At 34.0% G+C, this 12,350-nt stretch overlaps 1 protein-coding gene across 11 annotated transcripts in view; it reads left to right on the top strand.

Annotated features, from left to right (window-relative positions):
• Positions 1-12,350, top strand: part of SSBP2 (single stranded DNA binding protein 2) — a 324,484-nt gene that overhangs the window by 274,170 nt on the left and 37,964 nt on the right. For 7 of the 11 annotated variants that reach the window (XR_002522615.2, XM_003899887.4, XM_021939513.2 and 4 more), the window contains 2 exons: positions 2,494-2,585; positions 8,456-8,504. Coding sequence is in view for 10 of the 11 variants with exons in the window: in XM_003899887.4 (XP_003899936.1) it covers positions 2,494-2,585; positions 8,456-8,504 (141 nt within the window). In the remaining variant the exon portion in view is untranslated. The remainder of the gene's footprint in view (positions 1-2,493; positions 2,586-8,455; positions 8,505-12,350) is intronic. The other 4 variants (XM_003899888.5, XM_003899885.4, XM_003899883.5 and 1 more) reach the window with 1 other exon arrangement.

The following is a 12,350-nucleotide window of genomic DNA, read 5'->3' as shown; positions in this document are numbered from 1 at the left end:
TGTAGATACACAAAGAAAAACCGTTACATAATGGGGAAAGTCTAGATAATAAATATACGTACTTTTTGTGGAGCCATTACATAAAAAGGCAAGTAATTCTGTTAGAGTTGACGGCTATGGAAGCTAGTGAAAAGAGGACTCATTTAAGCTGGTTTCCTATTAACAGTGGTAAAAGAAAAAAAAAGAATTAGCAGTTACAGTTTTTGAGCACCAAATACCGTGCTTTTAATTCACTAAGTACTATGACAGGTGCTTTATATTTCATTTTATTTTCCAACAAGCCTATAAGGGAGATAATATTATCACTTTACAAATAAGGATTGGGAGAATCATTTGTCCAAGATCATACACATAGAGAGAGAGATGCAGAGGAAATGGGGCAGTGGCAATAGAGATTCAAACCATTGTCTACCTGTGTCCAGAGCTATAAGGAAAATTAACGTTTTCCTTGATAGAATAAAACGGAGATCTTCTAAGATAAAAAATGAGGGGAAATAAAACAGAGATCTTCTAAGACCAAAAAAAGAGGGGAGACTTTCCTTGTGAAGCATTTCTATTCTATTATATTTTACCATTCAGATTTTGTTTCCAATGACTAACCTTTATCTCAGAGACCCCTTGCTTGTGCTGCTGCTGCCACCACCATGCCTGATCCAGAAGTTAGGGGAAATAGCTATCCTTTTAACCAGTGTCTCAAGTGTGAACAGAAATCATTCTGTTGTCCCATAGCTCACAAATTTGGATATTTAAATAAGATTTCCTTAAAGTAAAAGTAAATAAACAATGAGAATAGCATGTAACTAGGTCATGTCATTTATCAATTGAGGCTTACACTCTGGAGTCAATAGACCTGCTCTCTTTGATTTATTTCCTTATCATCTGAGCACCTACTACTTAAAGGCCAGGGAAGATGAGTTAACATGAGTATAAAAGTCTATTATGTGTTTCTGAACTTAAATCCAGTAGGCTGGAGGGTATGGTTGGGAGGAGGGAATAGAGGTGAAAATTATAGAAAATGAGAACAGGAAAGATAGGCTGGGGCTGAGCCTCGAATAACCTCATAGAGCCATGCTGAGAAGTTTAAATTTATTTGACAGGTAGTGTGGGTCATCATAGCTTCTAAGTGACATGAAGAAGACTGAGTTTTAGAAAGATAGCTCTAGAGGCAGTTTGGAGAATAGATTGGGACCAGGAGAGACTAAATCAGAGAGACCAATTAAGACAGTGCAGTAGTCTCAGTAAGTGACAAAGATTAGTAACGAGGAGAGAACTATTTCAAGAGCTATTTCATAGATAGAATCAATGGACTTTGGTAACTGACTAGATATGGGAATTTGAAAGAAAAGGAAGAAACATCAAGGAGCTCCTGGAAATTCTTAGCTTGGGCTATTGTGTGGAAGGTGATAGCACAGAAGTGACTGAGGAAGGCAGTACAAAGAACTCAGTCATGAGAAGATAATGTTGAGTTTACTTTTAGATATGATGTAAGATGGTATCCAGTTGGAAACAAATCCTATGAAGTTCAATGTATGAGTTATCTGGGAGCTTAGGAAAGACAGCATGATCAGATATAAAGATTTGAGATTCCTAACATATAAGTAGTTGTTGAACAAATGGTGGCAGATAAGATTACTCATATATGTGTTTTATTGAAAAGAATGCTATAGCTAGAACTTGGAGAAAAGCAACATTTAAAGGGTTAGCAAAATTAAAAGAGCTAGCAAAGGAAATTGAAAAAGAGTACTCAGAAGAGTTGGAGGAATATTGGTATCAGAAAGCCAAGTGTGAAAGTTGTTGATAATGTCAAAATACATTAAGATAATAATGATAAAATTAACCTTTTTGTCCCTATGGCAACTAAACTAATCTAATAAGATGTACATGTTAAAACATTAAAATGTTTTTATCTGTTGAATACACATGATAGATATTAACAGAAGCTGATTGAGTCATATAATTCATGCATACATATTTTGAGTGTACATTAGGTTTTATACATTTTTGTGTATTTGTATATTAATGCATTTCTGTGTTGGACATGTTATTTTGTGAATAGAAGTTTGCATTTAACTCTTTTGTGTTGGGTTCACCTGTTTTGTTTTGTTTTCAGACTTTATGTCATTGTTCTGGGTCTGACAATTTCAAACACTGAATAAATCTTTTCTTTCAAAATTGAATTTTGAATTTATGATATTTTTCATTTGAAAATGTTTACTATTGTACATATCTTAGGATATTAATAAAATATATCGAAATATAATTGCAACTATACCTTAATCATTTAACATGCTCCAGTGGTCATACATATTCACATGATTTTTAAAAGACATAGACCAAAGTAATTGCTAAAATACAAGCAAAAATACAAGAGTGGACCCCTCAGAGAATGAATTACACAGGCCTTATCCAATTGGAGTTATGTAGGGAAATCATTAACGTGCTCTCCTTTCTTTCCCCCCTCCTCTTTGGTTTTGTTTTTTTGTTTTGTGGTAGTCTGACCCTTGGTTATCATTACAGAACTATGGAGGTGCAATGAGACCCCCACTGAATGCTTTAGGTGGCCCTGGAATGCCTGGAATGAACATGTAAGCAATGTTATATTATATATTACATTATTATGTAGATGATTTATATATATATAAATAATACCATATTATTCTATTTAGTAAAGTGTTCTATTTTCTAACTTCAAAAATGACATTAATTTGTAAAACAATTTAAGCACCTCAGCCTCTGTGTGGTATAAAAATGAACTAAACATGAGCTGTAGTGTTTGCTTCATTTTCACAACATAATCTCTTACGTTTTCTTTGTTCCCTTGCAACCTTTACTTTTTTTCATCTCAAGTGCTATAAATAACAGCTTTTAGTCTATTTCATTTTGATAAGTACAGAGTCTCCATATATTATATAAAGTATGAAGAGATGCTAACACCAGGACTTTGACTTAACTCTGTAGAAGTAGATGATTGAATACCGTTATCCTCATTTTTAACAGATACATAGTGATTCTATGAGTGGGAGTTTTAACTCATAAATATAAATATATATATATATCTCTTTACTTTTGCTTTGTTGGGACTACTGTCAACACAGGAAGAATTCTCTCTGGTAGTATACTATAATCTCTGTTAAAGAACTTTCCATAGTATAGGATGAATTTTGTTTTGAAAAATTCCAGACACACTTAGATAAGGAGTAAACTAAAATTTTTATTGGAATGGTCTTTCCAACCCAAAGAGAGTAGTTTGTTTCTATCAGCCAATATAATGTAGTTTGTTAAGAAATTTTTATTTTTTCATTCCAGCTTGCCCTCCAAGTCTTATATACACAAGGTGCTTGTTAGTGACTTTCATTAATTCACACGAGGATCAGTTTCATGTTGTGGCCTAAAGAAAATTTACCAAAAATAAGGAAAGTGTTCCATATAGGTTTGTGGGTGTCTCCTCAAATATGTTTCCATCAATTCGTGTTCTGATTACTTATATGTCAAATTAAACAACTCTGCCATCATTTAATGGCATTGAAGATACACTGTGAAATAAGCGCTTTTGATCTATGTAGGATTTTTTTTTAAGTTTCTGAAACCATTTTCATGGAAAGCAAATTTGCCTGAAATAGAAAATAGGTTAATAGGTGGGTACCAGCTAGGCTTAAAACTAACAGAACAGGGGGAAAGTAGGTCAGATTTTCCTATCACGTCTTTTTACTTTTAAAGTAAAAATGGATACACATGAAATCTGACTCTTCTTAAATTCCTCAAAGGCTTGGCCTTGTATTAATGGTTGCTTCAAAAAAGAGTGAGTGGCATTTTCTGCTTATTATGTCAAAAGCTGAAGCTCTTACCAATAGGATGGAGATATATATAAAATGTACTCACTTGAGATTCTTACTTTAAAATGCAGATTTTAAGGGGTATAATACTGAATACTATGTATAAATATAAGGAGTATGTATTTCGAATACCATGATCACCCCAGAATGATCATTCAATAAGAATGTATCTAATATCATTTGTACATTACTCTGCATTGTAATTGGTCATACAGCCAACTTTAAATCCACTTAGTTTTGCTTGTTCAGAGAAAAAAAATTGTTTTTATGTGACCATTGAGAGATTAAAATAACTGCTTCCAATTGGCTAGTTTCTTTCTCAGATATACTTAAGCATATACATGTACATGCATTTAATTTCCTAGACTATGGAGACTAAAAATATGGCCGAAATTTTTAATATGATTACTTTTTGTTGATATTTAGGTTTGGGTGTCTTATTTAAGTTTAATGCCCAGATACTTTTAAGTATTTTTGATTACATTATATTTTACTATTAATATAATATTTCTTTGTAAAGAACCTTTAAGCCTGGCAGACTCTGATCTCCATTTTTTGTTACTGTTTTCTTTTATGTAAGGTTCTGTATGCCATTTTTAGTTTTCTATAAATCAGGATCTTTCAAGGACAATGAAATGTGAATATTTACATTTTTACACTTGTAAATATTTTCCTGTAGTAGGAAACCTTCTCAAGCATGAACGGTCTATAAGAGTGTAACTATTATATTAATATTGGCCCCAAAAAAGCAAAGGTTTGTTTAGAGACATAAAAAGTGAAATACATTATCTCCATTGCACTCAATAGGGTAAGCTTTATTGAAATTCACTTTATAATTTATTATCTTTAAAACAAAGTCTAACTGTAATGCATACACACAGTATTCCTAATGTATTTGTAGCTTCATGTCATTGAGGAATTTTGCATATTCCTTAAAAATTGAAGAAAAAGGGATTAGAAGGATATTACCTTAAGCTCTGTCTTGAACTAACTAAACTATTTAAATAACAAAAATATATATGTGTTAGGAGTTAGGAGGAACATGCCAGAGACTCATATCTGGATAATTTTTCTTTACCTTGTCATTTTTTCTCATTTGCCGTAAGAGTAGGATGACAATAAAAAATTCCCAACCCTGGTCACTAAAGTAATTAAATACTGTATTCTAACTGACAGCTGTTTTTGTTTATTGCAGAATAAATCATTTGGAACTAAATTTGGTAACTTTATTGTTTAAAAAACTTTGTTTCCATGCTCTAAACTTAGGATAAATTATATTGTGTCACTTAAAAACTTACTTTCTATGTTTCTGTAACTAGTATCTTAGAAGCAAAAGCTAAATTTAAGTAATTTAAAGTAGCATTTATAAGTTATGGCCAAAATACAAATTTTTAATGCATTGTAGATTATTGTTTAAAGGAAATTTGAATAATCATGTATTTCTAAATTAAATACATTTTTACAAGTTGCCAAAGAAGTTAGGATTTAGTATTAAAGCACCCCTAACTCAACTTTGTATACATTTCTATTAAGCAATACTAAGAGGCCAAAAGGATTTCAGAGGATCTTCTTGTTCTATATTATATCCTACAGAATTATGAAGTTTGTGTAGTTATCATTTTGAAATAAAATGATAATGAATTACAGAAGAAAGAGGATTTTTTCAGGCCAGGCATGGTGGCTGATGCCTGTAATCCCAGCACTTTGGAAGGTCAAGACAGGCGGATCACTTGAGGTCAGGAGTTTGAGACCAGCCTGGGCAACATATAGGGCGACCCCATCTCTACTAAAAATACAAAAATGAGCCAGGCATGTTGACAGGTGTCTGTAATCCCAGCTTCTTGAGAGGCTGAGGCATGAGAATAGCTTGAGCCCGGGAGGTGGAGGTTGTAGTGAGCCGAGATCCTGTCACTGCCCTCCAGCCTAGGTGACAGAGCAAGGCTGTGTCCCAAACCAAAAACAAAAAAAAAAAAAAAGAAAAGAGGATTTTTCTCTTTGGTAATAGTGATTGATTTGGTTTCATCAAAATCAACCTCCTTACCAAAAAAATCAGACTTCTCCACCCAGGTCGGAGTGCTGTAGCACGATCTCAGCTCACTGCAACTTCTGCCTCTCCGGTTCAAGCAATTCTCCTGCCTCAGCCTCCTGAGTGGCTGGGACCACAGGCATGCGCCACCACGCCCAGCTAATTTTTGTATTTTTGTATAGATGGAGTTTTGACATGTTGCTCAGAATGGTCTTGAACTCCTGAGCTCACGTGATCCACCCGCCTCGGCCTCCCAAAGCTTTGGGATTACATGCATAAACTACCATGTCCAGCCTCTCTTCATTTTTAAATGAGGCTAACATGATTCTACTTCAAACCATACTTATATAGAAATTTTCATTCAAAATGATTCCTATGTTATAGTTTGTAAATTACTTTCTTAATAATACTGAGGGCCCTCAAAAGGAGTGGGAATTACTGAGCTTAACTAGTTGTTCTAATAGAACTACTCCCTACTGTAACCCTCACTTTATGGAAAACGCTTGTGAAACTTAAAGTATTTTCAAACACAGTGATAATGTTAGGAGAAATTTAACTTATCCATGTGAATTATTAATACTTAATAGTAAAATGAAATTTATTATGAAATATATAGTATGTTGGAACTAGATTGGTATTTATCAAATTGAAATATATAATGTTATGACATAAATGTAACAATTTAATACAATTAAATTAAACATTTAATATTTTAACATTTAGGTTAGCATGTTTAACATTAGACAAATTTGAAAATAAAAATACTTTATTATATTTATGCATCTTATTCATACAGTACTTGTTTGGTTATGATATTTCAAAATTATAAGATTATCTACATAACATTATTACATATAAATTTTGCCAGGATCTGCATATGGTGTACTTTTATGTTGTTTTAAGATAAATGTTCTCAAGTTTTTTTTTACTGTGTTTTATTTAACATCAAAGAAATCATATGAATGTACCTTACTACCCAAATGTTTTACTTAGTCAACACATATCTTATGTTTTACCTTAGATTCTGTCCATTAGGACACTGAATCCTATAGGTAAAATCATTTTTCTAAAGTGTTCCAGTAATTAATTGTAAAATCATCATCATCATCATCATCTTGGAGAGGCAACAATTTCCAAAGAAAATCAATACAAATGCCCCTCACCTTCTGTCTCCCTGTGCACAAAATTTTATCAAGTCCCCACTGGTATCTTCTATACCTTAAGCTGAATTGGGAAAAAATTCCACTTGGGCTTTCCTGATAGAGCCCAGGGACCGGACTCATTCCCTTCCCTGCTGCTCACAACCCTGGGGAATCTCAAAACGAAACTAAAAATAGTTCCAAATATTCCATGCAAATATGGGTAATATAATAACTAACTTGCACAGCCTCTTTATCTAACATTTAGAACTAGCTTGTCCAACCCGTGGCCCAGGATGGCTTTGAATGTGACCCAACACAAATTTGTAAACTTTCCTAAAACATTACGAGATTTTATTTGTGATTCTTTTTTTTTTTTATTAGCTCATCAGCTGTCATTAGTGTTAGTGTATTTTGTGTGCAACCCAAGACAATTCTTCTTCTAGTGTGGCCCAAGGAAGCCAAAAGATTGGACACTCCTGATTTAGAATTTTAGGTTTAAAGTCTCTAGAATCAAGGGATTTTTTAATTTAAAATTTTCATTGTCATAGTGATTCAAAGGAAGGGGAATTTTAAATAACCCTAATTAGAGGAGACTGACAGTAGTCTGCTTTTCATAAGACAGTATTTATTCAGGTACACAACTTAGTACTAAAGCATGAGGACAAGAGACCTTTTTGATTTAAATAATTGGACATTAATTTTGCTTCAAAAGCTCTGTGTCCTTATAAGCTGTGGAATACAGAACATTCTCCTTTACTCTAAAATGAAGTAATATATTGGCATAGATTATCTCCCATTTTTTCTAGGATTTACTCTGGCCACTATCTGGACTGAAATTATGAGAACAAGAAATGGGATTTCCCATTTAATAGTAACTAAATCATCAGTAGCATTGAAAGATAGATTAATAAATATATAAAGTAATCTGTGATACTCTGGTTTTTTTAAAAGGAGGCAACTTTAGATACCTTTTATGTATTTTTATTTGCTTATCGCTTAATAAGAGCAATCATTTCACATATGTTGATGTTTTACAAATTTTATTTTGAATGAGATACAGGAAGCTCTTATATAGATATCACAAGATTATAGTTTATATTTAGTTCATAACACTTTTCACTACAGAAGGAAGTTTTATAATTTCAATATATGTGTATATTTACTCCTATGAGTGATTACCATCTTTATAACAATAACCATTTAATATTAAAATAAAACTGGGCTTTCTAAAAGCAGTTCAATTTGGGAAGAAAACTTTTCCATGGAAGGATAAAATTGGGGGACTTAATTAATATAAAAAGCTATTAAAATAGATATAAAGAGAGTAATTTCAGTGCCAAACTAGAACTGTATGGTAACCGAATTGTAAATGTTAATATTTTATGATTTGTCATTGATTATTGTGAAACATTCAAAGCATAGGTTAAAATTTCATTTATCAAATTGTTTTGTAGGGGTCCAGGTGGTGGTAGACCTTGGCCAAACCCAACAAATGCCAATTCAGTGAGTATATATATATATTTTTTAAGTATTTTGCATTTTGTAACATTTAACAAAAATCACAAAAACATTTTGCTTTTTGGAAGCCTTGCAGGTGGTTGTAGTAACCTTTTTTTAAGTAATCATTCAAAAAGAAGTTTAATATATATTTTAGAAAAAGATGCATAATTTTTGGAAATTACATAATTTTCTTTCACTTCAAGGTCTAATATAAACATGCATTCTATTGTCAACAAGCCTTCCAAAAATAAAAATTGAAATAGTGTGACTTAAGTATATACTACAATAGCCTATAAATAGCAATCTGTATCGCCAAATGGTTTCATCTCCTAAAATAACTATTAATAATCACTAAGTTGCCAAATACTATCAACCTCTGTTAGAAGAAGTCAAATTATTATGATTTCATTTGCTGTATCAGTTACATCTAGGTTTGCTTTCTTGTTGCCCCAGAAAGCATTCGCACATGTACCTTGTACCTGTTAGCTAAATTGCCATCCTTGTACATCTCTATATATACCTGACATCTTGGGAATTTTCTTTATATATTTGTTGCAGTGGTTTGATGGCACAAATATTTATCTATCTTAATAATGTCACAGAAATATATGCACAGGTTGAAAATTAAGCTATCGGTCTTAAACTTAATATGATTTTAATGTTGTGATCCTGGAGATGTTTTTCCTTCTTGTCTTTAAACCTTGAGTTCTTCGATATGTGAGAGAAGCCTGCAGTGTACATCTGTGTAGTATGTGCACTGCACAAAGGTTCCTGGGTCAAGGGAGTCAGTAGGAGAATGAAATACAACCTGTGATCCCCTTGTGAAGTCAGCGGTCATCTACCCAAAGAGGATGCCTTTTGCTAATGTGTACAAAGGTATCTTCATTGACTAGCAGTGGCCTTAATGTTAAATGAATATCAAACTGATCCAATGTTTAAGGTTAGGGTATAGGAAGAATCATCCTAAATTCATTACTATTTTAAAGCAGGAATCACTTTCAGCTCAAATAAGTAACTGTCATATATTTTTTAAAATGTTAATTTATGTTCTCTGCTTTTCTCTTAATTTTAATAGCTGTGATGTTTGCTAAGTAACTGAAATTATTTGAAGTGAAAAGAATGATGTTGCTTCCATTTGAGTCTTCAGTGTACTATTTAATTTCAACAAACCTTTCTTCTAAAATAGTGTCTTGCCAGATTGTGTTGGAATAGGATACCTTTACGCCTTCAAAATTCTTTAGTTTGCTTTTATGTTTAGAAGAGTTTGCTTCTTACTATCTGTTAGCTTCTTACTATTTGACTTAATGAATTCATTCAAGATTTCACTTTAAAATGAAAAGTGTCTAGCAGGTCAAGATACATTTATTTTAACTTCCTATTTAAATACCCATACATAATAAGAATGCAAGAAAACATTTTTTGTAACACAGAAAACTCCGACAGTCTTCCCAGTGCCAGAATCTGGAAAGAATATCCATTATCTGCATGTCTTTTGAAACTAGATGGAAAAGCACAACCAGTGGCTCACCTTAACTTTGTAAACCTTCCCACCTAGAAGCACAAAAACCCTTCTCATATTCCTCATTGTCAGGTCAGCCAGTCATCGCTTTACTGCCCATTGCAGGCAACCAGAGTACAAATCACACCCACCACTACCCACCTCTCTAAGTACTTTCTTTTACATACTCATCCGAAGATTCTTTTTTTTTTTTTTTTTTTTTTTGAGACGGAGTCTCGCTCTGTCGCCCAGGCTGGAGTGCAGTGGCCAGATCCCAGCTCACTGCAAGCTCCGCCTCCCGGGTTCACACCATTCTCCTGCCTTAGCCTCCCGAGTAGCTGGGACTACAGGCGCCCGCCACCTCCCCCGGCTAGTTTTTTGTATTCTTTAGTAGAGACGGGGTTTCACCGTGTTAGCCAGGATGGTCTCGATCTCCTGACCTCGTGATCCGCCCGTCTCGGCCTCCCAAAGTGCTGGGATTACAGGCTTGAGCTACCGCGCCCGGCTCATCCGAAGATTCTATCTCCCACAAGGCACCTAGGAAGGTAGACAGGGTTTGAGCAGTTGATATTGACAAGGATGTTGCATCGTACCAATGGAGGGGGGGTATATTATCCAAGTAAACAGTATAAATGAGAAGAGAGCTCTGTGTTCTGATGACTTTTAGTTTTTTAGGTACTCCATCTCTTTAGGATTTCATAGCGCTGGGCACTGTGGGTAGGAGAATGCGCTGTAACACATTAGCAGTTCTGCATTATTTTAGACCCTGGGAAACATTAGCAATTAGGGTAAAAGCTGTACACATCCACCTGCTGTCCACCAGTCTGAAATGGGCATTTGATCAGCACACGTGTAGGCAAGAAATGGAGCTGAAAGCAGTCTCCTCCATGAATATATATCAACTGTGCAAACATCTACCCTTACTCAAAGTATGTGAATGGGGAAAAGAAGTGGAGGAGGCCTATCGTTTTCTTTTAGAAAGAGAAAGTAGTCATCATTCTGAGCATGCAAAGGAGAAGTATGCCTCTGAAAATGACCATTATAAGAACAAGGAAAAAAAAAATCATAGATAACGGATGACTTTCTAGCAAAGACATAGGGCTTCTATGAAACAGAAGCAAAAAGTATTAAGGAGGTATTTTTCCCCCAAAACCATTGATCATTTTGTGGTGACAACTTATCCAAATTATGTTGAATTCCAAGTTTCTTAGACTTCCTGCCCATATTTAATATTAAGACACTTTTCAGTTTGTATCACTACAGTTAGTCTCTGACTCTTCAACGCAGCATATTAAAGTAGTTGTTTTGTTTTTGCTGTTTTCAAATGTTTTGTTTACTGTTTTTTCTTTTAAATGTTTATTTTGAAATAAGTTCAGATTTAAACATTGCAAGAGTACTACAAAGAATTTCCATATACCCTTTGCCCAGATTCCCATTTGTTAATGTCTTACCACATTTGCTTTATGATTTCCTCTCCTTACATAAACATATTTTTAAACTGTTTAAATTTCCTGAAACATTATCCCTAAATACTTGCATGTATATTTCCTAAAAAACTAACACATAATTTTTATAACCCCAGTAAAATGATCAAAATAAGGAAATCAACTTTGATGTAATGCTATTTTCTAATCTATAGATCTTATTCAGATTTCACTAATTGGCCCAATAATCTTTTCTAACAAAAGAAAATCCAAATTTACTTGTTACATTCATCCTTCATGTCTCTTTATCTCCTTTAACTTGGAGCAGTTTCTCAGCTTGTTTTTGTTTGGGGCAGGAGGTAGGTTTGTTTGTTTTGGTCTTTCTTAACCTTGGAGTTAAAAAACTCCAAGATTATTTAGAATGTCTATAATTTGGTTTTATCTATTTCCTCCTGATTAGATTTAGTTTATACATATTTGTCAGGGATACTACAGAAGTAATTTTGTAGTTTTTGGCCAGGTGCGGTGGCTCATGCCTGTAATCCCAGCACTTTGGGAGGCTGAGGCAGGTGGATCACCTGAGGTCAGAAGTTCGAGACCAGCCTGGCCAACATGGTGAAACCCCGTCTCTACTAAAAATACACCGGGTATGGTAGCAGGCGCCTGTAATTCCAGCTACTCTGGAGACTGAGGCAGGATAATCACTTGAACCCAGGAGGCAGACGTTGCAGTGAGCCGAGATTTTGCCATTGCATTCCAGCCTGGGCAACAAGAGTCAAATTCCGTCTCCAAAAAAAAAAAAAAAGGAAAAAAAATGTGTTTTTCTCATCATTTCAGGGGGCACATGATGATTTATCCCATTATTGTTAATCTTAATTTTGATCATTTAGTTAAGGTGGTGCTTGTCAGGCTTCTCCACTATAAAAT

This window comes from Papio anubis, chromosome 5, assembly GCF_008728515.1.
Source record: "Papio anubis isolate 15944 chromosome 5, Panubis1.0, whole genome shotgun sequence".
In the NCBI taxonomy this organism is placed as follows: Eukaryota; Metazoa; Chordata; class Mammalia; order Primates; family Cercopithecidae; genus Papio; species Papio anubis.
This window is presented reverse-complemented; position numbering and strand designations above follow the sequence as displayed.